Raw genomic sequence first — 27,969 nt, forward strand, 5'->3', positions numbered from 1 at the left:
TTGGACTCTAGAAACGCATTCTCTGGAACGATGAATCACACTTCATCTGGCAGTCTAAAGGACGAATCTGGGTTTGGCGGATGCCAGCTACCTGTCCAAATGCATAACGCCAACTGTAAAGTTTGGTGGACGACTAATGGTCTGGGGCTGTTTTCATGGATTGGGCTAGGCCCCTTAGTTCCAGTGAAGGGAAATCTTAACGTTACAGCATACAATTGAATTCTAGACAATTCTGTGCTTACATTTTTGTGACAACAGTTTAGGGAAGGACCTTTGTTTCAGCATGACAATGCTACCCTGCACAAAAGCGAGGTCCATACAGAAATGGTTTGTCGAGATCGATTACCCAATATCAGGGCCCGACCTCACTAATGCTTGTGGCTGAATGGAAGCAAGTCCCCGCAGCAATGTTACGACATTAGTGGAAAGCCTTCCCGAAAGAGTGAAGGCTGTTATAGCAGCAAAGGGGGACAAACTCCATGTTAATGTCTATGATTTTGGAATGAGATGTTCGACGAGCAGGTGTCCGCATACTTTTGTTCATGTAGTGTATATTGTCATGTTTTCAAAGCATATAGTGTACATAAATTGAGCAGAACATGGGGATCAACTACCTTGGTGAAAGAAATATCATGGTTAGGCTCAGATTCAAACTCGGGCCCAGAGTTTTAACTGGTAAGGTTATAGTCAGGGAAAACTCATCGGCCTGATCATGGCACTCACAGAAACCCACAGATTCTCACACTAACTACTAGTTATTAACAATACATACTACAATATTAAAACGTCAGATACAGTATGTTTTTGTATTTATTTATTTGTGGGAGTGGGGGGGGTGATGCGAGTTACCTGTGCTCCCCCAGTGGCCTTACTAAGCTGCCCCTGCAGCTGTGGAATGTGCTTCTTGGCTTCCTGGATGTCCTTCAGTAGTTTGGGCGTCGGATTCCTGCTGTACTCCTCCTTCATTGCCTGTAGGGAGGGAAAAGGCAGCGGAGACACTCAGTCAGACATTGTTGGAATCCAAAGTAGCCAAGTCCATAAAATCTTTTTACTTTAAACCGTATTGATTTGTACTAATTTACAAAAGTGTTTTTTTCAACACACTTGTTGTGGCTATACTGTGCTGGTAATGTCATGTTGACACACGTAGCAGCAGCGCAGTAATGTGCTTTATTAGAGGGGGGGGGGGTTTGACTGGTTCTCTCTGAGTGGCTTCCTGCTATAGAGTGACTGTTCTAGTCCAAAACCACAGGAAAAGTCTTGCTCTTATCAACACAAGCCACACACACACGCCAGTGTTGTCCTGAACGTCTCAAAACCTATTAGGATACAATTATAGGACAAAGACCATGACTTCACATGCTTCAAAATTTGATCTCATCAAACTACAAAACATTGACCTCATATGTCCAGAGTGAGCGGTCTCTGAAAAACACTTTATAAATACAGGTCCTGGTCTATAAACAGTCTTGAGTAGGAGTGCTGATCTCAGATCAGGTCTCCATGAATTCTTACTTATAATGATCTAAAAAGGCTCAACTAGATCAGCACTCCTACTTTAGACAAGATCAGCACTCGTACTCGGAGACGCTTCATGAATACGGGCCCCAAATTTTGCATATGCCCAAATACTAACGGAGATGGTTTCTCCTGCACCAGATAGAATGCTCACCTGCAAATCTTCTTGCTCTTTGGACAACATCTTCTGCAGAATGTGCACCTTTTGGTTGTGTACGCTGTTGTTCTCTTCCTGTACAATGGGAATAAGACACACGGGGCTTGATCAGGACATGGAACCAAACACACAGTGGAAGAAATGAAACATTGAGTAAAGAAGCAGGGGAAGACAAGGGTTCTAAAGGAACAAACAAATGTAAACAAACCCTGAAAAGCAGACAGGCAAAGAGGGATGACATGGAGAAAGAAGATGGAGCTCAAAGGGAGGAATGCAGCTCAGATGTTAAGAGGCGGTCATACCCATATCGGTAGAGGAGAGGTGATGCGGTCATGGGGGCTGTATGGTCGCTCCCCCATTGGCTGTCCAGGGGAGTTTGGAGAGGTGACAGAGGACGACCCCGCCTGGGCCCCCAGGAACACCACCTTAGCCTCGCCCTCCAAAAGGGGGATCTGGGGCAACCCGGGGGGTCGCCCCAACACTGTGAGGGCCACATAGGAGCCCGCTGAAGAAATAAGATGGATACGGAGGTATGGTAAAAAAACTCAAACTAAAAGTATGTGTAATAATAGGCCTCATCCTCACTATCATTACATGACTTTCCTAGCCTGGCCACAGATGTTTGTGCTGTATTGCTAACTTGTATGGTATTTGGCACAACAATGGCCATATGAGCTGGAAATACAGCACAAATAGGAACCAGGCTATGACTTTCCAATATCAATAACAAGCAATAAAACTAAAGTCACTCTACAATGCATACATTTTATGAGCTTTACTACTTCCACGTGGTTTGAATGTGTTACTAGGGTCCCGTTCACCTGGAAGAAAGGAAAAAAGTCATAATGTGAGAATTCATTCAATGCTGCCTGGAAATCAAATGAGTTAATTCATCCACCCCTCTTCACACACACAGTTTTTTTGTGTTTTTTCTAATCCAACCAGCAGGTGGCATTGTGGAGCTGGTGTTTTGGCAACAAGGCAACAAGGCACCCGAGTTGTGATCAGCAGGCAAGAAACGTATCCATAGAGCAGAAATGTTCATTTTTCCATTTCAAAACATTTTCACTTTGGTGCCAATTGAACAGGACCCTGCAACTACTATGAAAGTGGTATGTATACAGTTGTGGCCAAAACTATTGGCAAACGTTTCTTAAATAATTCCCTATTTCTTTTTAAACAAGTTGAAATTGGCTACCTAGCTCATTCAAGCCCATTTCAAAATACAACACTGCCCACTTAAGACAAAAAAAAGAAAAGCTATTTATCTGACTTACTTTTCAAAGATGTCTAGAATTGTATAAGTTTGGTGCTCTTGTAGGAAGTAATCACTCCCCTACTGCTGACTACAAATGATCTGCAACTGGGCTAATAACCCACTAACTAGCAAAGGATATGAACAGAATGTGCACATGTTGCTACATGCAGCCCTTGCTTTGATCTCAAAACAAGCACATCTACTCATGACCACAGCTGTAAACACAGTCCAGTTCAAAGTAAATGGCACAGATCCATGTATGGCAATGGCCTATTTGCATATAGGCCTACTGCAGCACTGATTGGCTATGCCGCACTGGTCTGCGTAGAGGTCTTTGTAGAGTATGGGCTGAGTCATGCGCAATACACCAATGCTTTCTGCCTACAACAAAATCTCTTGCAAAGTTGGTTTTGTTTTAGTGTGTTGCATTCAAAGTGACTATGTAGAATGATGTTCAATCTCGTGCTTCTCTCAGTGGGCTGATATTTCTTCAGCCCTCTGCGCTGCAGTCCCAGAGAGTTGAACATGGTCTCGGGCTACGGCGCAGAAGCACGCAACTTAGAGGGAACATTTGTGGGGACCAAAAGTTGTGTCCAATTTGAACATGTTTTTAAATAAATAAAAAAGTTATTTAAGCAAAGTGCAAGGGTGCCCTTTATTTTTGGCCGCAACTCCATAGATTAGTGTACCTTGATGATCCGGTCACCTGTCTGTACACCCGCACGCTCTGCAGCACCATCTAGGAATCAGAGGGGACGAGAGTCAGGAAAACACAGAACGGTGTATAAGATGAACAATGTCCAATATACCTATTACAATACCACTGTTTGCACTCCAAAAGTAATGTTGAAGTACATCCTATATCGTAACATATCGTACACCATAACTAGGGCCCTGAGTTTTTCCAGACCTGACCAGGAGAAACTCCGGGCCCCTAACCATAACAGTGGTTGTGGTGCTGAAGGAGCCCCATTAGGCTACTCCTCCCCAGACAGAGCTTTAGGAGCCCAGAGAGTGTTCATTATGAGAAAGCATTCAGAGGAATATTATAGGGTCAGGAGACAACAGAGACATAGGTGGCACCAGAAATGAGTGCCCGTGCCATCACAACATAAACACCAGTGCGGCTTTATACACACCAGTCTGGAGCTTAGGCAACCAGGCAGAAATTCCTACTATGTCAAGGTACTGCTTTATATGTGTACTGTAATATCATCCTGTTGCAAAGAGTATACAGGTATTTTATATCCATCTAACTTTGAAAGTGTGGGAAACGAGTCATGACATTTGACTGAAAGGAGTGATATAGCGTAAGCTTGTATTAATAAAGTATATGAATGCATTACTGCGTGTTAGCACCTTTGGGCTGTGTATGGGATACTGAGAAGCAACCTACACCGCTTATGTCCACGGCAAAGATAATAGCCTTCACAACTTCAAAAATGGGAGAAACATGACCAAGCACATCCATAAGAGTACACACACATTGAGAACCCGAGCTCTTCCCTTTTCTCTCTCTCGACACTGCTCTACATTGAGACCTGTCCCCAATGTGTGCAGCTCACTATGCATCAACTGCTGGCCCAGTGACAACAGACATCAGCCTCTATAAGGGACAAGAGCTGCCCTGGATTCAGGGCCAGCTAGAATTCCCATCTCTCACACAGATTATATGGTAGTACATCAGAGCCTTAAACTAAAATCCTGGATAGTTCCTGACTTTTTAAAAACTATTTTTTTTTTACAGTATTTGGCTGATGGTCTGGTGCTAAAGTTGGGCCCTGTGGCCAGGTATATACATAAAAATAACTTTTGAGGATGAAAAGTAGCGAAGGCAAAGACCACGGCTATTCCCATTGTGGGGGTGAGTTGACCTTACCCTCTTTGACGAGCTGCACAAACACAGGGTTGTCTCCGCTCACCGTCAGCCCAAAGCCATTCTCATCTTTCTGAATGATCACACATCGCTGGACAAGCCCTTTGCAGGACAGAGAGAGAACAATGATGTCACATACAGGGCCTCACATTCAGTTCAACACAGGCCAGTTTAGTAGGTGAACTCAGACACACAATAGTGTCGTGTGAAGGGGAGGTAGCAAGCCTAAAGAACAACACTGTGAACCGAGGGTGAAGGATTCAAACGAAGACGACTACTACACTCATTGGTCACTGTAACAGTTATGGTCAAATAAGTGCAAGTTATTGAAATCTGTAGGCTAATCTATACACATCTGTTAGCAAGTGGAGAGTTAGTGGAAGAGTGTATGTAGTGTGTTGTGATGTCAAGGCACTGCAATCAAAACCACACAAAATCATTGAAACAAAAGGGCACACACACACAGGCACGCAGACAAACATAAGTGCATGCACAATTGACCTCCCCCCCAAGACCTCTTGTACTGGGAGAGAAGAGCAATAAGTTAGTAATTGACTGGGATGGACAGGGTCAGTGTGGAAAACTGGTACTGTGTACTCCGAGTTTAACCAAAAGGCAGGCTGTGGAACGGTTGAGTACTGGCTGGGTCTTGAAGGGGAGAGCAATGCCCACAACATTCACACACCACACACAAACTGCTGATTCACTGCCATGACATGATTTCATGAGTGACTTAAGTCTATGTTTTGACTACACTTTCCACTTTTGCACCACCTGCGCAGTCAAACAAAAACACTACTATCTGGGACTTAAACCTTCCTTTATTATTGTTGTGACAAAGGTATTGCCGCCAATGCAGTGTGTGTACACTCAAGCAGGGGGGCAGTGCAAAGAGTCGTGTGGGTGGGACATTTGGTCAGGGGTATAGCTGACACGGATGGGAGGGTGGGAGCAAAACGAAAGACAGAGGCTGGGCCAGGCGAGAGGTGAAATCCAAGCCCTGGGCTGGGGGAAGGGTTGGGGGTCGGTAGGAACAGAGGGGGGTCAGAGGGAGAAAGAGGGAGAGAGAGAGAGAAACAGCACTAGCAGTTTCAGCCAGCCTACAGGCAGGCAGGTAGCTAGCCTAGCAACACCAACCAGGAGCAGCTTACCACAGGACTCTGGCTTTCCCTCCGCTAGAACACAGTCACTCTTCTGCACCAGAATGTCTGGCCCACCAGAACATAGGCGGGGGAGGCATAGCAACAACACCCAACAGAACAACCAGTGCAAAAAGAAAAAAAAAAGAGACAAATCAAAACAAAAGAAAGAGAAAATTATAGGAGAAAAGATGGGGACAGAGAAATCAAATAAAACATTAGCAAATAAACAATGAATGGGATGGAATGACAGGTGTCTGTGTAGCTGTCTGTGTATGAATGAAGTAGCTATCTAAGGCACAATGTTTGACTAAGCCTATATGTTCTAATGCCTTGTTTGTGGACTTGTCAAAGGTTTTGACACAGTTGATCATTCTATATTATTGAGTAAGTTGTCCTCAATAGGCCTGGGCACTGTATGTGGTTTCAGAAAAATCTCAGTAATAGAACCTATTGTGACAGAAGGGGTCAAATCTGAATTCCTTGAAGTGAATAAAAGGGGTACCCCAGGGTTCGATTCTGGGGCCACCATTGTTTACACTGTATATGAATAACTTTGGAAATACTGTGAAAAATACACTGCTCAAAAAAATAAAGGGAACACTAAAATAACACATCCTAGATCTGAATGAATAAAATATTTTTAATAAATACTTTTTTCTTTACATAGTTGAATGTGCTGACAACAAAATCACACAAAAATTATCAATGGAAATCAAATGTATCAACCCATGGAGCTCTGGATTTGGAGTCATACTCAAAATTAAAGTGTAAAACCACACTACAGGCTGATCCAACTTTGATGTAATGTCCTTAAAACAAGTCAAAATGAGGCTCAGTAGTGTGTGTGGCCTTCACGTGCCTGTATGACCTCCCTACAATGCCTGGGCATGCTCCTGATGAGGTGGCGGATGATCTCCTGAGGGATCTCCTCCCAGACCTGGACTAAAGCATCCGCCAACTCCTTGACAGTCTGTGGTGCAACGTGGCGTTGGTGGATGGAGCGAGACATGATGTCCAAGATGTGCTCAATTGGATTCAGGTCTGGGGAACGGGTGGGCCAGTCCATAGCATCAATGCCTTCCTCTTGCAGGAACTGCTGACACACTCCAGCCACATGAGGTCTAGCATTGTCTTGCATTAGGAGGAACCCAGGGCCAACCGCACCAGCATATGGTCTCACAAGGGGTCTGAGGATCTCATCTCGGTACCTAATGGCAGTCAGGCTACCTCTTGCGAGCATATGGAGGGCTGTGCAGCCCCCCCAAAGAAATGCCACCCCACACCATGACTGACCCACCGCCAAACCGGTCATGCTGGAGGATGTTGCAGGCCGCAGAACGTTCTCCACGGCGTCTCCAGACTGTCACGTCTGTCATATGTGCTCAGTGTGAATTTGCCAATCTTGGTGTTCTCTGGCAAATGCCAAACGTCCTGCACAGTGTTGGGCTGTAAGTACAACCCCCACCTGTGGACGTTGGGCCCTCATATCACCCTCTTGGAGTCTGTTTCTGACTGTTTGAGCAGACACATGCACGCTGGAGGTCATTTTGCAGGGCTCTGGCAGTGCTCCTCCTTGCACAAAGGCGGAGGTAACGGTCCTGCTGCTGGGTTGTTGCCCTCCTACGGCCTCCTCCACGTCTCCTGATGTACTGGCCTGTCTCCTGGTAGCGACTCCATGCTCTGGACACTACGCTGACAGACACAGCAAACCTTCTTGCCACAGCTCGCATTGATGTCCCATCCTGGATGAGCTGCACTACCTGAGCCACTTGTGTGGGTTGTAGACTCAGTCTCGTGCTACCACTAGAGTGAAAGCACTGCCAGCATTCAAACGTGACCAAAACATCAGCCAGGAAGCATAGGAACTGAGAAGTGGTCTGTGGTCCCCACCTGCAGAACCACTCCTTTATTTGGTGTGTCTTGCTAATTGCCTATAATTTCCACCTGTTCTCTGCCATTTGCACAACAGCATGTGAAATTTATTGTCAATCAGTGTTGCTTCCTAAGTGGACAGTTTGATTTCACAGAAGTGTGATTGACTTGGAGTTACATTGTGTTGTTTAGTGTTCCCTTTATTTTCTTGAGCAGTGTATATACATTATACAGTATTGTACTCTGTTGTACCATCAGTAAATAATAGAAATGAAGTTGTCCAGGCCATGTTTGTCAGTTTTAGTATACAGCGACTTCAGGAAATATTCAGGCCCCTTGACTTTCCACATTGTTACATCCTTATTCTGAAATGGATTAAATAAAATTTTAAAAAGACCTCATCGATCTATACACAATACCAAATAATGACAAAGCAAAAACAGGTTTAGACATTTTTGCAAATGTATTTAAACAGAAATACCTTATTTACATAAGTATTCAGACCCTTTTCTATGAGACTCAAAATTAAGCTCAGGTTCATACTGTTTCCACTGATAATCTTTGAGATGTTTCTACAACTTGATTGGAGGCCACATGTGGTAAATTCAAATGATTGGACAAGATTGGGAAAGAAACACGCCTGTCTATATAAAGTCTCACAGTGCATGTTAGAGCAAAAACCAAGCCATGGGGTCAAAGGAATTGTCCGTAGAGCTCCGAGACAGGATAGTCGAGACACAGATCTTGGGAAGGGTAACAAAAGATCTCTGCTGCATTGAAGGTCCCCAAGAACACAGTGGCCTCCATTCTTAAAAATAGAAGGTTAGGAACCACCAAGACTCTTCCAAGAGCTGGCCGCCTGGCAAAACTGAGCAATCGAGGGAGAAGGGCCTTGGTCAGGGAGGTGACCAAGAACCCGATGGTCATTCTGACAGAGGTATAGTTCTCTGTGGAGATGGGAGAACCTTCCAGAAGGACAACCATCTCTGCAGCACTCCACCAATCATGCCTTTATTGTAGAGTGACCAGGCAGAAGCCACTCCTCAGTAAAAACGGACATGACAGCCCGCTTGGAGATTGCCAAAGAGCATCATCAAACCTGGCATTATCCCTACGGTAAAGCATAGTGGTGGCAGCATTCTGCTGTGGGGATGTTTTTCAACGGCAGGGACTGGGAGACGAGTCAGGCTCGAGGAAAAGATGAACAAAGCAAAGTAAAGAGAGATCCTTGATGAACGCTCTGGAGCAGGTTCTCAGACTGGGGTGAAGGTTCACCACACAGCCAAGCACACAGCCAAGACAACACAGGAATGGCTTCAAGTCTTCGAATGTCCTTGAGTGGCCCAGCCAGAGCCCGGACTTTAATCAGATCGAACATCTCTGGAGAGACCTGAAAATAGCTGTGCAGCGTCGCTCCCCATCCAACCTGACAGAGCTTGAGAGGATGTGCAGAGAAGAATGGGAGAAACTCCAAATACAGGTGTGCCAAGCTTGTAGCATCATACCCAAGACTCAAGGATGTAATTGCTGCTTCAACAAAGTAGTGAGTAAAGGGTCTGAATAGTTGTGTAACTATCAGTTTTATTTCTAAAATCCTGTCATTATGGGGTATTGTTTGTAGCTTGACGAGGGGGGAAAAAAACAACTGAACCAATTCTAGAATAAGGCTGTAACGTTACAAAATGTGGAAAAAGTCAAGGGGTCCGAATACTTTCTGAATGCACTGTACAGGCATGCAGCAGCTTCCACAATTAAACCTCTAGATGCTGTTTTCCATTGTGCACTTAGATTAATTACTAGTGATAATTGTAGAACTCAAGACTGCTTATTGTATCAAAAAGTGGATTGGGCCTCTCTGTATGTAAGAGAGCAGCGTTCCCTTTTGTTTATTTACAAAGCGCTCGGACACAAACTTCCGATGTATCTGACGACACACGTCAAAGTCAAAACAATAGAATACAACACAAGAGCACAATATTAGACTTCGCTCGAGGTTCCAAGGGTGGCTTCTGATTTAGAGAGAGCTGCTTTTGCTTTTTATGCTCCACAGATGTGGAATGTGTTGCAAAGGAGGCTCAAGCTTGAACGCATGCTGTCCTGAAGGGAATTTAAAACATTAGTGGGGAATGCTCGTGTTTGATGATTTAGTATTTTATTGTGTTTTGTATTGATGTGTGTTTGTATTGTGCAGGGTTCGTTTGAAAAAGAGAATTGGTCTCAATTTGACACCCTGTTATATGCTACTAGTGAAGCAAGTGCTGCTGGCTAGCTGACTAAACTCTTCTGATAGTGACCAGGCTTTGTGGAATTCAGCTCGGACTTCATCGATTAGCCTAAGGTCAATACAAAATAAATCATTATGAAACGCTTACCTTGCACCTATGTTTGTCCTCTGCAGTTAGCTGCTGGTAAGTTTATTGACATGGCTAACCTTTGTTTAACCAGCTACGCTGCTCTCTGCTCTAGCTTTCTAGGCAATAGGCTGCGTTAGTTTCCACTTCCTCTTCCAATTATAATGTGGAGAGGTCAAAATAATGAAAAACTGTCTACAAAATCCATTCAATTTAAAATGTTGATTATTACTTCTTTGCCATTATCATTCACCTTCTAACCTACGATGTGTTTGCCTGCCAGTGAAAGATCATGTCTTGATCGGATATGATCGTTAGGAAATAGGAATCATGAAACACAGAAAAGGCCAAAAGGTGAAATATAGAGAGTAAGAAACGTGGACATGCAACAGGGGTAAAGAAAAGTCTATCAAAGTCAGATCTGAATAAAACCTCATCCAATCTCTCATCTTTTGATAATATTACTCTACTAAAGATTGGAAGACATAGCTTGTAACTGTGCTTTAGGCTGAGGGAATGAGACTAGAGTTTGGGCCTAAACATAAGAAAGTCAACTGAAGTGAAACAGACAATCATTCGGAGACCAGTCTTGTGTAACCTCTTGGCGAACACGTCCGTGTTCAATGCGTCATTCTGAGATAAGCTGGAGGGCACGAGGATTCTGTCTTTAAATCGCCCTGATTGTTTGATGAGTATCAAGAGAGCTGGTGAATAGTCATCATACCCGAACATAATTTGTGCTTTTTCTCTTATATGCCCATATTTCAATAGTGAACAACAACAAAAAGTTGGCTGGTATTTTTTCACTGGGCATTAAGGTCACCAACCAGCTTTGAGCAAGTAGAATTAATAATTCATTCATTTGTGCACAATAACACTGAACAGAAGAAGTTGATTGTGCAACAAAGATCTGCTATGAAATCAGATAGAGCGAAACTTCTCGCAAGACATGATACCCTTAAAGATTCAGAAATGCAGGTGCAGATCAGAGAAAGAAACGGTGGCAATATTTTCCACAGTGAACATACACCACCGATTCACACCATCCCATCATGCTGATTGAACCATTCATCTGTGCGTTTACCTGTAGGGTCAAACTCATGTGAAGCGGAGACTGACGGTTTATCACTTTTGGGTTTCTTGTCAGGGGGGTGGTCTTTACTGAGAATGCTACTGCTTCTGAAAAAAAAAAGAAGAGAGAGCTTTGTAAAAACAAGGAAACATCTGAAAAATGTAAACAAAAGTTAAGCTGATGAGCATTGGAGGAGCACCACCACTCATCTATCGAAGAACTATATTTAATTAGTGAGCAGCTACTAGGCCTAAAACACTGACAACTGTCCTTTTCTATAGGAAACATAACATACCATATATATATATATATATATACCATTTCAATGTTGTGGAGTGCCACTAATAACTGCCATGCTGATGGGAATATCCACAAACCCACAACAAAGAAACTCAAATTGTTCACTCAATAGCCACCCCCATCACTGACGAGCTGAAGAGGACATCCTATGAATAACTGTATTTGACAGATGATCTGGACTGGAGTGGCTGTGCAGCTGAGTAGGTCTGTAAGAGCAAGTGAATGGGCTCTCGTTAGAGGAATGTCATAAAGCCAGACTCCGGGCCCTGCTCTGCATACATGTGGCTGTGAAAGGCACGTTTTCTCTCCGGACTAGGCAGAGATGGGTCGTGCTAGAAGAGGCACCCCTTTGTCCCCCTCCCCTATCTGAGTTTTAAGTGAGGAGGACCACTGTGTGTGTGTGTGTGTGTGTGTGTGTGTGTGTGTGTGTGTGTGTGTAGAGCAGGCAGGCTTCTCCTGAAAGGCTGCTTAATTTCCTTAATCTGGCCTGTGTGTTCTGTTGGTGGTTTGGCTTACAACATTTCTACCCAACTTCTGTGTTGGGTAGAAACATCAGATTCACAGGTACAAAAGCAGCTGCCTGAGTCCCGTTTTGCTTAGTTGGTAGAGCATGGTGCTTGCAACGCCAGGGTTGTGGGTTCAATTCCCACAGGGGACTCGCTACTTACTGTAAGTCACTCTGGATAAGTGGGTCTTTTAAATTACTAAAATGTAAATGTATGAAATTAGGTTTCTTACCTGTTTGCTTTACTGGGAAACCTGCAGGGTAAAAGAGGGGAGTGTCATAATCATCATCATCCGATTCGAGCAACATCACCGAGTGACGACGACATCAGCAGACAACAACTCAAACAAGTACTTTGCAAGGGGACTTGGGAGCAGGAAAAACAAGACGTCTACTGAAGCAAGACTCCCGAGACTGATGCTCGTAAACATCATAATCCTGATGACACTACACCAGCTTTCTTCAGTACAGACAGTAGAAGCTCAAAGATTAAAAGCTTTGCCAGGTCAAATGTCCTTCTCCCCCTTCTTGGATCTTGACCAATTGTGTCCTTTACAGTTCAAATACAGACCACTGTCGTGATCATAAAATCTGAGTCATGCTCTGCTCGGTCTGTTGACTGGGATGCAGACTGGCTGGCTGGCTGGCTGGCTGTAGTGCCTTGCCAGGATTAATGTTCAGTGGTAGGGTGGAAAGTAGGGAATCGATACACTGAAATATATCTAGAAAAACATTGATTGGAAGGGCTGAACCCATTCACCACAATGAATGACCTTAGAGTATAGAAGGGGAGAAAAAAAAGCAGATTATATGCTGTTCATTTCAGCTCCATTACATCAGTAAGGAAGCACATTCCAGGAGCTTGAGACTTCTCATGGGAAACCAACTGATGGAGGAAATGTCATTGATCTTTGCTGGCCAATGTGTGGATTAGCGTCGGTAACTATGTACCAATGCTAACAATTTTAAATGCCAAAAACTTTTATAACCCAAATGAATGAATAGGCTAACCCATGAAGGATGAAAAGAAATAACAGGCCAGAGAACGGAGGCATCCATAGTATGACGTTTTCCCCTCTTATTTTCCGTAAACAAGGGTACTGACCCAGACTTGGGGAAAAGCTAACCTCACCAGCCCAGAGGCTGAAAATAGGGACAGATTCTCAGAAACATTGAGCACTGCTGGCAGAGCTCCCGTTTCCTGAGTGATAAACGCCCGGCCGTGATTGGGAGTCCCATTGGGCGGCGCACAATTGGCCCAGGATCGCACGGGTTTGGCCGGTGTAGGCATTATAAATAAGAATTTGATCTTAACTGAATTGCCAAGTTAATAACCAGGTTCAATACATTTTTAAAAATGTATATATTTTTTTGCCTGATTCCATATATATTTCACCCCCCCCCCAAAAAAAATCCCAGGTTTCCACCTGATTTTTCAGGTTTACGCACTCAATAGCACCAATTTTGATCATTTAAGTCCACAACAATGCTTAACAATCCTATCAGTAGATCACTTTTGAGGTCTGGGAAAATATTTATTTAGCAATGTTTTCATAGAGTTTGCAAAACAAATACCCACTGGATTGATGCAAATAATCATATCATCATTCTGCCAAGTCTAAGCATAGGCTACTTTATAGTTAACATTTAACCCATTTCCGATGGTTGTCACGTCAATATCTCTGCGCTACAATCATACATTTCTTCATAAAACCCCTCTTTTGATAGGTTACCATTTCTGCATTAATGATATATGAAAGTAAATGGTTCATTTGACACTGCCACAGGAAGGCACCCCTCCCCTACTCAAATCGGACAGGTTATGACCAACTTTTGATGTTCATGTCTTCTTTGATAACTGTACAAAATAAAATGCATTTGTCATTAGTATTCGAGCTAAAAACAAAACTGGCCAGTGAATAGATTGTGTCCCTTTGCTAGCCAGTCAAAAGAGAGAGGGGTGCTGTGAAGGAAAATTTAATGAATAGCTATTACTTCACTAGCTAGTCATATCCCCTACTTAGATGTTTATCTGTGATACAGTACATTAGGAAAGTATTCGAACCCCTTCCCCTTTTCCACATTTAGTTACGTTAGACACAATACCACAATGACAAAGCAAAAACAGGTTTCGAAATGTGTGCAAATTTATTACACATAATTGACAGAAATACCTTAAAATAAGTATTCAGACCCTTTGCTATGGGACTCGAAATTGAACTCAGGTGCATCCTGTTTCCATTGATCATCCTTGAAATGTTTATACAACCTAATTGGAGTCCACATGTGGAAATTGCATTTGATTCAACATGATTTGGAAAGGAACACACCGGTCTATATAAGGTCCCACAGTTGACAGTGCATGTCAGAGCAAAAACCAAGACATGAGGTTGAAGGAATTGTCCGTAGCGCTCATAGACAGGATAGTGTTGGGGCACAGATCTGGGGAAGGGTACCAAAACATTTCTGCAGCATTGAATGTCCCAAAGAACACAGTGGCCTCCATCATTCTTAAATGGAAGAAGTTTGGAACCACCGAGACTCTAGAGCTGGCCGCCCGGCCAAACTGAGGAATTGGAGGTCACTGATGGTCACTCTGACAGTGCTCCAGCGTTCCTCTGTGGAGATGGGAGAACCTTCCAGAAGGACAACCATCTCTGCAGCACTCCACCAATCAGGTCTTTATGGTAGACTGGCCAGAGGGACACCACTCCTCAGTAAAAGGCACATGACAGCCCGCTTGGAGTTTGCCAAAAGGCACCCAAAGGACTCTCAAACCATGAGAAACAAGATTCTCTGGTCTGATGAAACCAAGATTCAACTCTATGGCTTGAATACCAAGCGTGACGGAGGAAAACTGGCACCATCCCTACAGTGAAGCATAGTGGTGGCAGTATCATGCTGTGGGGATGCTTTTCAGCAGCAGGGACTGGGAGACTAGACAGGATGGTCAAATTAATTACTTTTCAATACATTTAGTTGATTCCCAAAGTTCAAATTTTATTGATTTAAAAATGTTTTATTTATCGCTTATTTTAAATCAGGTAAGTTGACTGAGAACACATTCTCATTTACAGCAACAACCTGGAGAATAGTTAAGGGGGAGAGGGGGGTGAATGAGCCAATTGGAAGCTGGGGATGGTTAGGTGGCCATGACGCTATGAGGGCCAGATTGGGAATTTAGCCTGGACACCAGTGTTAACACCCATACTCTTACGGTAAATGCCATGGAACCAAAGAGAGTCAGGACACCCGTTTAACATCCAATCCAAAAGATGGGTGATCTTTTTTTCATTTTGAGACCATGCCTCCTACTGGCCCTCCAATACCACATCCAGCAGCATCTCATCTCCCATCATGCTGTTGAATTCCATTTTAATGTTTGGATTCCGTGATTCTGTCCGTGTTCTTCCCTATCACATATTTTATAGGGATCTAGTTAAGATTTAGGGTGTTCCCCCAGTCTGAGGGTACAACTTACTCTGATGACTACGGGTCTGGTAAAGAATACACTGTTTACACTAAACAATGACGCCTAAAAAAAACTACTTAGGAATGACTTGGGTAAGCTGAATATAACTAATATAATAATGAGGCTACCTCTTGACTAAACAAGTCTAGGCCGATTAAGTAAGCTAAATCATTGGTACCGTCTCATAAAAGGGGTGATGGGGTACAAATACATAATGGTAAATCAATTTTTAGATAATTGACATTGAAGGTTAAATGCCAATTTTTATTAAGAAAAACATGCATTTTCAATCAATTATTAAATAGTTTGACAATCCTGCTTGTAAGCTTGTAAATAATAGAAATCTCTTCCAGTGATGAACACATGGGTGTCTCATGGTATGGTGGGATATGCAAACTAGGTGAACTTTAAGCAGTTTTATCTCTTGAATGTTTTGTCATTCAAGTCCAAAAAGGTCACATTCTGGGCATTTCTACAATGGGAAAATATGTATGGAAGGTCTCGCTGAAATCAAAATGGGGTGCCGTCAAAAAGTGATCGAATTCAAATTGATGTGCGCATCAAGCTGACGACTGATGGTGAACGACAAAGCTGAAGTGCCAAAGTTCCAGTCCCTCTCCATCAGTACTGAAGTGAGACCAAATTTAGTATTGTGGTGAATGTCGACCGTATGGGACATCTGTCTCACCAACTAGCCATGTTAAATCTCTTTTCTAGCGACACTGAATCCCATTCAGCGAGGCAATGACGAGCTGAATGGCCCATTTATGAAATGTTCTCAGACTGTAATAAGTTCCAGAGACGGCTGCCTGCAACTCCCTCAAAACGCCAGCGGAGAAATGGAAAAGTAAGCACAAACAACCTCAATGAGGTTAAACCCAGGGACTTATAATCATAGCTTGACGATGTGTTGTTCTCTCCCTCAGTGAATCATAGGAGAAATGGAAAGAAAACTAAGAGCATTCGCACTCAAAATGAAATGATTCATTGTGGAAATCTGGTCGCCTAGATGGTACCAATATCTGCTAACTTTGAAAACCAAAATTAATCATGACTGACCACAAGTCTTTGCTAAAAGACTTCCTGAATGTTATATAAAGATATTGGGCTGTATTTCAAGAAAGCAAGGCTCTACAGTGCGACCATTTTATTTGCATATGCGCCAAAAGATTTAGCTGTGTGACCTGGAACTTTATATTTAGGGGCACCAGTGCACCTAGAAAATAAATAAATAAAATTTTTAAAAAAAATTGTAAAATCACCCAGATGATAGATTACTTCAGTGTACCACAGCCTCTGAATGCCATGGAGAAAATACTGAGCGCAGATTAATGACAGTCATTACAACCAAGAAAATGTCTTGTTGCGTAAAATATTTTTAAATTGTGCTCCTAAAATGTATTTTTGTGTACTCCTACATTTTTTCAACTTGGCCGCACATGGGTGTAAAAAAAGAGCCCTGGAAAGTACTCCAAAGACAAATGTCTTGTGAACTCATGGGCCAGTGTGAGGCCGGGAGGCAGAGACTTCACAAAACACCCATCTATAGGTGCCCGTACTGAGACTCGCATTGGAAGAAAGGGCAAAGAGGGAGAAATTAGAGGGAGCAGCAGAGAACGGGGTGGGGAAATGGGAGGGGCAGTAAAGGCAGTAAAGGCGGGCCAGGCTTGAATACTCAATTGAGGTTTTGTGTATTCTTGGAAAACTGTGGTGGAATGGGCCAAGAGGGCCTGGATCAGGGACACCCCCAAACTGAAGAGGACGCCGAACAGAGCTCGTCTGTGAGGGACATTCGGCAAGAGAGGAGGGGTCAGAGGGATAGAAAACAGTGAACTGTGAGAGGAACTTGCCATGCTGTTACCCTGGTTCAGAGGAAAACTCCAGGTTTTCGCTTTTCCCATGATGGAGCTACTAGTAACTATTAGAGAGGAAGAGGCAAAACGAGAGGTTTTAAATCTGCCCAAAAGGTATACACTAAGTGAGGTATTTTTGAATGGAGGTCATTGAGTGTCAATTTTTTTATTTAGTTGATTTACAACTAAAGACTTAGTTGATCTAATATACATTTGGCAATGTTTAGGTATTCAGAACCTTTCGCTTTTTCCACATTTTGTTAAGTTACAGCCTTAACACTGCCTCCACAAGCATTCGCTACACCTGCAATAACATCTGCTAAATCACGTGTATGTGACCAATAAAATTTGATTTATTAAAACATTTATAAAATAAAACAAAAAGTTTGGCACCACCAAGACTCTTCCGAGAGCTGGCTGCCCGGCCAAACTGAACAATCGGGGGAGAAGGGCCTTGGTCAGGGAGGTGACCAAGAACCCGATGGTCACTGACAGAGTTCAAGAGTTCCTCTATGGAGACCCGAAAACTTTCCAGAAGGACAACCATCTATGCAGCACTGCACCAATCAGGCCTTTATGGTAGTGGCCAGACGGACACCACTACTCAGTAAAAAAAAAAAAAAAAAAAAAAAAGGCACGACAGCCCGCTTGGAGTTTGCCAAAAGGCCCCTAAAAGAACTCTCAGAACCTGAGAAACAAGATTCTCTGGTCTGATGAAACCAAGACTGAACTCTTTGGCCTGAAAACCAACCGTCACGTCTGGAGGAAACCTGGCATCATCCCTAGAGAAGACAGTGAAAATAAAATAAAAATGGGTGGCAGCATCATGCTGTGGGGATGTTTTTCAGCAGCAGTGACTGGGAGACTAGTCAGGCTTGAGGAAAAGATGAACGAGGCAAAGTATAAAGAGATTCTTTATTGAAAATCTGCTCCAGATACTTCAGAACCTCAGACTTGGGAGAAGGTTCACCTTCCAACAGGACAATGACACTAAGCTCACAGCCAAGACAATGCAGGATGGCTAAGGGACAAGGGTCTCTGAATGTCCTTGAGTGGCCCAGCCAGAGCCCGGACTTGAACCCAATATGGAAATAGCCGTGCAGCGATGCTCCCCATCCAACCTGACAGAAATTCCCCAAATACAGGTATGCCAAGCTTGTGTAACCGACGTGAAATGGCTAGCTAGTTAGCACGCGCAAATAGAGTTTCAAACGTCACTCGCTCTGAGCCTTCTAGTAGTTGTTCCCCTTGCTCTGCGAGAAGAGGGACGGAAGCTATACTGTTACACTGGCAATACTAAAGTGCCTATAAGAACATCCAATAGTCAAAGGTTAATGAAATACAAATGGTAGAGAGGGAAATAGTTCTATAATTCCTATAATAACTATAACCTAAAACTTCTTACCTGGGAATATTGAAGACTCATGTTAAAAAGGAACCACCAGCTTTCATATGTTCTCATGTTCTGAGCAAGGAACTGAAACGTTAGCTTTCTTACATAGCACATATTGCACTTTTACTTTCTTTTCCAACACTTTGTTTTTGCATAATTTAAACCAAATTGAACATGTTTTATTATTAACTTGAGGCTAAATTGATTTTATTGATGTATTATATTAAGTTAAAATAAGTGTTCATTCAGTATTGTTGTAATTGTCATTATTACAAATAAAAATTGGCCGATTAAAATCGGTATCGGCTTTTTTGGCCCTCCAATAATCAGTATCGGTGTTGAAAAATCATAATCGGTTGACCTCTAGTCTGGCTAGACTAAACTGTCCTTCCAGACTCACATTAAGCATCTCCAATCCAAAATTAAATCTAGAATTGGCGTCCTATTTCTCAACAAAGTATCCTTCACTCATGCTGCCAAACATATCCTCATATAACTGACTATCCTACCGATCCTTGACTTCGGCGATGTCATTTACAAAATAGCCTCCAACACTCTACTCAGCAAATTGGATGCAGTCTATCACAGTGCCATCCAGTTTATCACTAAAGCCCCATATACTACCCACCGCTGTGACCTGTATGCTCTCGTCGGCTGGCCCTGGCTTCATATTAGTCACCAAACCCACTGGCTTCAGGTCATCTAAGTCTTTGCTAGGTAAAGCCCCACCTTATCTCAGCTCACTGGTCACCATAGCAGTACCCACCTGCAGCACACGCTGCAGCAGATATATTGCACTGGGCACCACCAAAGCCAATTCCTCCTTCGGCCACCTTTCCTTCCAGTTCTCTGCTACCAATGACTGGAACCAACTGCAAAAATCATTGAAGCTTGAGACTTATCTCCCTCACTAGCTATAAGCACCAGCTGTCAGAGCAGCTCACAGATCATTGCACCTGTACATCTGTAAATAGCCCATCCAACTACTTCATCCCCATACTGTTATTTATTTTGCTCCTTTGCTCCACAGTATCTCTACTTGCACATTCATCTTCTGCACATTATCACTCGTGTTTAATTGCTATATTGTAATTATTTCACCACTATGGCCTATTTATTGCCTTTACCCTCCCTTATCCTACCTCATTTTCACACACTGTATATAGATTTTTTCCCTATTAAATTATTGATTGTATGTTTGTTTATTCCATGTGTAACTCAGTTGTTTGTGTCACACTGCTTTGCTTTATCTTGGCCAGGTCGCAGTCGTAAATGAGAACTTGTTCTCAACGAGCCTATATGGTTAAATAAAAGTCCCGACACATTGGTTACGCTCACTTGTATTTCAGGTCACAACAATTAAATCGATACGTATGCTATGATGCTGGTAAAGTTGTCTCACGCACTTACAGTGCTGGTCATAATAAAAAGCTAGCTAGCTCACGGATGCAAACAATGTTCTTCCCCAAAAACACAGTGAAACAACAATCGGTTTAAGTTGCTAGGTGTCATCATCCAGCCACAATAGCAGACTTTGCAGTTACCCTTCAAAATAAAAAAAGTATTATTTTTATTAATTTGCATCACTGTCAACGACATACTGTTATTTTGAAGGCAAACCGCAAAATCCACTATTATGCTGAATCCTTATTGTGGCTAGCTTCACAACAAAGTCCAGTCGAGCCTCACTAGCCAGATGAAGCTAGTTGGCTGCTTATAACAATAGCTTTGGGCAAAAGGGTTAAATAGCTGAAATGTACCTATAATGAAAATGACAGGCCTCTATCATCTTTTAAAGTGGGAGAACTTGCACAATTGGTGGCTGACTTAACACTTTTTTGCCCCACTGTATGCACAATATGTAATAAAAGTGACTATGCATAGAAGATAACAGCAGAGAGCAGTGTAAAAGGGGGGGGGGGGGACAATGCAAATAGTCTGGGTAGCAATTTGATTAGATGTTCAGGAGTCTTATGGCTTGGGAGTAGCAGCTGTTTTGAAGCCTTTTGGACCTAGACTTGCAGCTCCGGTACCACTTGCTGTGCAGTAGCAGAGAGAACAGTCTATGACTCGGGTGGCTGGATTCTTTGACAATTTTTAGACACCCCTGGTATAGAGATCCTGGATGGCAGGAAGCTTGGCCCCAGTGATATACGTTCGCACTACCCTCTGCAGTGCCTTGCAGTTAGAGGCTGTGCAGTTGCCATACCAGGCAGTGATGCAACCCGTCAGGATGCTCTCGATGGTGCATCTGCTTTGAGCGTTTTGAGGATCTAAGGACCAATGCCAAATCTTTTCAGTCTCCTGAAGGGGAACAGGCTTTGTCATGCCCTCTTCACGACTGTCTTGGTGTGCTTGGACCATGTTAGTTTGTTGTTGAAGTGGACACCAAGGAACTTGAAGCTCTCAACCTGCTCCAATACAGCCCCGTCGATGCGAATGGGGGCGTGCTCTGTCCTCTTTTTCCTGTAGTCCTCAATCATCTCCTTTGTCTTGATCTTGTTGAGGGAGAGATTGTTGTCCTGGCACCATGTAGCTTGTTGTAGTTGTGGGCCAATCATCAAAGCAGCACTACAGACATAGAGCCTCTGTGTGGCAAAGCAAGTTAGGACAGTATCTAATCAATGGAAAAGGGTATTAAAATTATGGAATTAAAAGCGCAATATGCAAAGCCAATAGACGTCTTCAGCGCTGGCAAAAAAACGTTTCTGCATACCCCCAGCAATAAAATCCCAGCACCCCCTCCCCACAGCTTTGCATAAGATGCTGCTTCCCTCACTCAGATCACTTGCCTAGTAGTCCATTAGGAACATGTCTCTATATTAATTTTTTTTTTTTTTTTTAAACACACATTTATGCATTTCGGGTCCAGGTAGAAAAGCCCCCAGTCCATTTCAGAACACGTCTGTGAAGACCTCTACTTGAAAGGCCCAATATAACAATTCCTCTCACAATAGACAATGGCAGGAACATCATAAATGCTGTCACAGAAGCTGGACTTGGCGGTATACCATATTTTATGATATACCTGTATTGATGCAGACCGGTTTGGGTTTTCACTTTACCTTTTATATCAGTATTTGAATGTTTGGTTTGTCAAATGTGTTATGCAATGTGTAACGTCCAATCTTTATAGTTTACTTCGCTACTTGAGTCATCTCTCTAGTCTACGCTCTCCATGCAGCTTTCCATATAAACCTAGACCCGCCCCGTCACTCAAGGAGCGCATTTATTGTTCCTCAACCACTAGACACTTGAATTCAGTCTGCATCTACAGAACATGCAACAATGTTGATGAAAACGATGCTGTTTTCACTTTGCTTCTTAATATAAATCCACAAGCATTCTATAATTACACTACTAGTTGGTGTTTCTTACATTTGCAAACAGCAAATTTGTTTTTTCTTAGTATGCTGGGCCTAAATCTTGTTAGCCGCTAATGCTAAATCGCTAGCCAGCTAATTAATGCACGGAGTCAGAGCAACGGTAATTAGCTATACAGCCTGATAATACCAGTGATGGTGTAGCTCTAAATCTGCATGTTGTTTGTGCAATAGTCATTTCTAAATCAAAGAGGAATACGAAAAATGAGAAAGTTACATGAAGTAGCTAAGAGAAAACATTCAATGTAGCTAAATATTATAGTGTACCTTAGGAGCACTTATCGACCGACACCTGTCACAATAACTCCTGCCAGGCATTTTCAATCATTGTCATATTTTTTTTTTTTTACCTTTATTTAACCAGTTAAGAACATATTCTTATTTTCAATGACGGCCTGGGAACAGTGGGTTAACTGCCTGTTCAGGGGCAGAACGACAGATTTGTACCTTGTCAGCTCGGGGGTTTGAACTCGCAACCTTCCGGTTACTAGTCCAACGCTCTAACCACTAGGCTACGCTGCCGCCTTAAAAGTGTCCCTATTATATTCTAACTATAGAATTAGAACAATCATTCTATTTGCATGATTCCATTTGGCATGTTTTGCTCTAAAAATCGCAATTGCAACATTTGGTTAAAAATAAGGCCTAGAATGTTCACCCATATCATGCAGCCCTACGTAGCAGTGTGGAAATGAACTCAAATGAGTGCAGGTAAATGCACAAATGTATGAAAATGAGTTTAGGTTTCAGTTGAATTGAACAGTATAAAACAAATCAGAATGGAGAAAGACCCATTGAAATCATTTAGAATGTGTTGCCACCCTAGGGACACACACTACTCAAAGCAAGTGTAGAACTTTATTTTTTATAAAAACAGTCAAATCCCGCCCGATGGAAAACAAAAACAAAAAAAAAAGTGATATGATATTTTGGCCATATCGCCCAGCCCTATCTTGGTGCATTTTAATGTTGTCTTTTGCCAAATGAACTACAGAAATGGTTGGCATTTAATTTTCCCGCTGTACCGTAACCGAAGAGACCCCAAAACCGCAATTTGTATTGAACTGTGGGTTTGGTGAACCGTTACCAATGGGTGCCTGACAAACAACTAGGGCTGAGCAGCAATACAGAACACAGGTTGACTGATTATGATTTTTCAACACCGATACAGATTATTGGAAGACCAAAAAAGCCGATACCGATTAATCGGGCGATTTTCAAAATGTATTTGTAATAATGACAATTACAACAATACTGAATGAACACTTACTTTAACTTAATATAATACATCAATAAAGTAAATAAAGAAACATGTTCAATTTGGTTTAAATAATGCAAAAACAAAGTGTTGGAAAGCAAAAGTGCAATATGTGCTATGTAAGAAAGCTAACGTTTCAGTTCCTTGTTCAGAACATGAGAACAGATGAAAGCTGGTGGTTCCTTTTAACATGAGTCTTCAATATTCCCAGGTAAGAAGTTTTAGGTTGTAGGAATTATAGGACTATTTCCCTCTATACCATTTGTATTTCATTAACCTTTGACTATTGGATGTTCTTATAGGCACTTTAGTATTGCCAGTGTAACAGTATAGCTTCCGTCCCTCTTCTCGCTCCTCCCTGGGCTCGAACCAGCAACACAATGACAACAGCAACCCTCGAAGCAGTGTTACCCATGCAGAGCAAGGGGGGAACAACTACTAGAAGGCGAGTGACGTTTGAAACGCCATTTCACTTCAGTTACACTAGCCTCATTTCGGGAGTTGATAGGCTTGAAGTCATAAACAACGCAATGCTTGACGCACAACGAAGAGCTGCTGGCAAAACACACAAAAGTGCTGTTTGAATGAATGTTTACGCGCCTGCTTCTGCCTACCACCGCTCAGTCAGATACTTGTATGCTCAGTCAGATTATATGCAACGCAGGACACGCTAGATAATATCTAGTACTATCATCAACCATGTGTAGTAACTAGTGATTATGATTGATTGTTTTTTAAGATAAGTATAATGCTAGCTAGCAACTTACCTTGGCTTACTGCATTCACGTAACAGGCAGTCTCCTTGTGGAGTGCAACCAGAGAGAGGCAGGTCGTTATTGCGTTGGACTAGTTAACTGCAGGATTGGGTCCCCCAAGCTGACAAGGTGAAGATCTGTCTTTCTGCCCCTGAACGAGGCAGTTAACCCACCGTTCCTAGGCAGTCATTGAAAATAAGAATGTGTTCTTAACTGACTTGCCTAGTTAAATAAAAAGGTATATAAAATAAATAATAAATAAAATACAAATCGGTGCCCCAAAAATACTGATTTCCGATTGTAATAAGAACTTGAAATCGGACCTAATTAATCGGCCATTACGATTAATCGGTCGACCTCTAATACAGACCTAGGCCTACTTTTCAATCCAGGCCAAAGTGTAGGCTAAAACTTGAGGTAACTGCTGTAATTGTAAGGAAGGTTCCAGCAGCAGTGAAAACAGAGTGTAGTAGTGCACAGACAGGTGTTGTAGTGAAAGAGGGCCCTTCCTTCTGTTCTGACAGGCTTGCTGATCTGAGAGCTGTGAATGGATGATCTCAGGGCTGCTGGCCCGAGGGCAGGGAGAGAAGTGACTCATGTTTGGCTCTGCAATGAGGGAGAGAGAGAGAACACATGATGTTTGTATCTCGTTGCAGACTACACACTACAATCACAGTCCCTCACTGTGGTCACAACTATGACATCACCTCTCTTCCCACTGAGTGAGGAGAAGTCCTCCCGCAAACACACACGGCTTATGTTTGAAAAATTCAGGTTGATAATAGAATGTCTGATTGATCAGAGCCAATAAGCCACATGTCAAACTCATTCCACTGAGGGCCAAGTGTGAGTTTTTGCTTCTCCTATGTAGTTGATTGATTACGGTCACTAATTAGTAAACAACTCCCTTCACCTGGTTGTCTAAGTCTTCATTGAAAAAAAAAAAATGAAAAAAAAAAACCTGCAAACACTCCACCCTTCATAGAATGAGTTGGACACCCATAAAATAAGCCAATGAGACCTACGGGCATTTAGGCTGAAGCAATTGGCTGACTTGTGATGTCAGAGAGGAGTCAAAGTGCAACTTTCCAAGAAATATAGTGCTATATAATAGGCTACAACCTGTCCTGCAGGGCTACAAGATAAAGTGCTTCAGTGAATAGGTCAAGAGGAGTCATGATACAAACGAAAAATGCCAGTCAAGTGTCTTTTGACGACGTGACCATTGTCTTCTGCCTGTAAGATCCCATATTTTACCTCGATTTATTACCAATCGAGGTAAAAAATACATTTAAAAAAAAAGAGGGGGAAAAGAAAGCCGGTGGATCGACTACTAGGCCACAGGTCAAAGGTGGGTTAAAGCTAAGGCACAGCCCCTCCGCTTTCATGACATCAAAGGGAGCTCCCACAGCCTGAGGGGGAAGAAACACTTTCTGCCCCAATAAACCCAATCAAGATTTCTGACAGGGCTTGGGGACAGACATTTCTCCATTAAGTGTTTAAGAAAAATTCCCTGCTAGACACTATACAGGGTGACTTTCCAGTCTCCCTACATAATTCTGATTAATGAGAGTTGTTTCAGACATAATTATGCACTATAGAGGTATTTCAGTATTTCCATGCCGGGAGAGTTCAAGCAATGACATAATTGGTTGATTGAGCCTGCAGTCTGATCTAAAAATGGAGTCATGTTTTGTAGCTATTATTGTGGCCTTTGGGGCTCCAAAGTGGCGCAGCGGTCTAAGGCACTGCATCTCAGTGCAAGAGGCGTCACTACAGACCCTGGTTAGTTTCCAGGCTGTATCACAACTGGCCGTGATTGGGAGTCCCATAGAGCGGCACACAATTGGCCCAGCGTCATCCGGGTTGGGGTTTGGCCGGTGTAGGCGGTCATTGTAAATAAGAATTTGTTCTTAACTGACTAGCCTAGTTAAATAAAGGTTAAATAAATACAAATTTTTAAAAGTGTGTTGTTTCGCAGATTGCACAATCACGCTAGCTGCGGGTAGATATGGTTGTACTTGTTCAATAAAGCCATTGCACTCAACAACAGAACTACTGGGACATTGCAGGATATCTAGGTGGACACTTTTTTTCTGGCTTTATAAAGACGAGAGCCCTACTTCCTCGTCCAACTGTGTTCCCACCCTTGAAGGAACCCTGAAATTGCTATGAACTCTTGATATTGTGGTTTACTTACAACCAGGAAATGTAGATGGCCTGTGAGATGCAGAAACGCTAGTATTTGCGTGAGGAAATATTGGACTTTTATGGCACATTATATGTTAATAACATTAACGGCCATATACAGTGAAAAATTGATATTTCACCTCTGCTCCAAGTGTATTATGCACATCTAGCCTAATGCACTTTCTCAATTGATGCACATTTGTCTGACGCAGGTTCATTGCAGTTAGGGGCTCACGACAGCATCTGTGCCGCCAGAGTGCATGGAAACGTTTTATGTTTTCTAATGGTCTACTTTTGTGAGTTAATCTTTGATACTACATGAATTTGGGGCTCCGGTCGGTCATTAAATCACAGTGCAGACCCTGAGTCTCCGCTCTGCTCCACAGTACCCCGGAAACTGCATTCAATTTTAGCAACCTCACTGAGATGCAGGGAAAGGGAGCCGGACAAAATAAATAAATGTCTAAAATCGGCCTCTGCAGAGAAGCAGCACCCTCACAAACACCTTCCCATACACCATTGCAGTAGAAGTGTAATAAGACCTAGAGGAAGCCTAGACAGAGGAAAAACTAGGCTGGTTGTGTGTTAAAGGGAATATCAGCAGTTGAAACAATAAGAAAGTGTTCTCCCCGCCCGTTTTGGTAAAAAGCTTAGGGATGGGGCTTGTAATGAGAAATATACCCACTCAAATTCATAGACAGAGATACCATGATATCAAAATTAGTTTTAACAATGTTTTGAGGCTATATAGTGTTTGTTTACATTTACTTTGTTTATATTAGAGTAAAACAAGCTTATATTTTGAGTTCTGATGGAGTATGACAGTTAAACTACGTTCATGAGGCATTCATATGATATTCTTCAAGAATCAATGTGTACATATCACTCATTTATAAATCCCAAAATGAATGTAGCAACTGCAGATTGCCCCTTAAAATGATCTTGTGTGACATATGTGCAGTTGTAAACCGTGACAAATAACGAGAATCAATAAAGACTTAGTGGGAGGCAGTTTCTTCCCTTGCTAGAAAAAAAAAAGTGTGCTGACCCGGTAGCTACAAACCTACCGATTATACATGTAGAATAAATAGCAATGCTCGTCAGTGGCCAACAACTGGACATTGAGCAAATTAGAGAGCACGAACCCCCAAGTGATGGAGCCAACAAAAAAAAAACTAGGTAAAAGGATAGCATTTTCTCTGGGTGAGCCAGTCACACTTAATATGCAATGCAGGCTATGGGATGGTAGCTAGCTAAGTGCACAGATGCAATACACACAACACTAAATACTGTCATTGTAAATAAAAAAAATTGTTCTTAACCGACTTGCCTAGTTAAATAAAAAGGTTACACACCAAAAAGTTATTTTGTTGGCATTTACGCATGTCCCCAATACCAGTAAAACATAATCAAAAACCTATTTCTTTCACTTACTTGCTGTGCTGTTCTGTTCTGTTCAGTCGATTAATTCTCAAACAGGTTCTATGGAACGCCGTTTGGGTCGTTGCGTGTCAAAAAATATACACGTCAAATAACACGACATCGGTTTCAGTAGCTATAGTTACCTAACTATATAGTTAGGTAGCTATAGTTACCTAACTATATAGTTAGCTA

The 27,969-nt window shown here is 42.5% G+C and overlaps 1 protein-coding gene and 1 non-coding gene across 6 annotated transcripts in view; one reads left to right on the forward strand and one right to left on the reverse strand.

The window, feature by feature from the left end:
- Positions 1–27,969, reverse strand: part of LOC118386350 (rho guanine nucleotide exchange factor 12-like) — a 66,123-nt gene that overhangs the window by 23,210 nt on the left and 14,944 nt on the right. For 2 of the 5 annotated variants that reach the window (XM_035774048.2, XM_035774040.2), the window contains exons 3-11: positions 12,285–12,305; positions 11,259–11,353; positions 5,961–6,017; positions 4,813–4,911; positions 3,623–3,672; positions 2,439–2,496; positions 1,978–2,180; positions 1,673–1,750; positions 850–969 (exon numbers count right to left, since the gene is read on the reverse strand). In XM_035774048.2, the coding sequence (XP_035629941.1) occupies positions 850–969; positions 1,673–1,750; positions 1,978–2,180; positions 2,439–2,496; positions 3,623–3,672; positions 4,813–4,911; positions 5,961–6,017; positions 11,259–11,353; positions 12,285–12,305 (781 nt within the window). The remainder of the gene's footprint in view (positions 1–849; positions 970–1,672; positions 1,751–1,977; positions 2,181–2,438; positions 2,497–3,622; positions 3,673–4,812; positions 4,912–5,960; positions 6,018–11,258; positions 11,354–12,284; positions 12,306–27,969) is intronic. The other 3 variants (XM_035774056.2, XM_035774066.2, XM_035774074.2) reach the window with 3 other exon arrangements.
- trnaa-ugc (transfer RNA alanine (anticodon UGC)) lies at positions 12,131–12,204 on the forward strand. The gene has a single exon. It is a non-coding gene; the product is annotated as a tRNA-Ala (tRNA).

This window comes from Oncorhynchus keta, chromosome 1, assembly GCF_023373465.1.
Source record: "Oncorhynchus keta strain PuntledgeMale-10-30-2019 chromosome 1, Oket_V2, whole genome shotgun sequence".
NCBI classification, from domain to species: domain Eukaryota; kingdom Metazoa; phylum Chordata; class Actinopteri; order Salmoniformes; family Salmonidae; genus Oncorhynchus; species Oncorhynchus keta.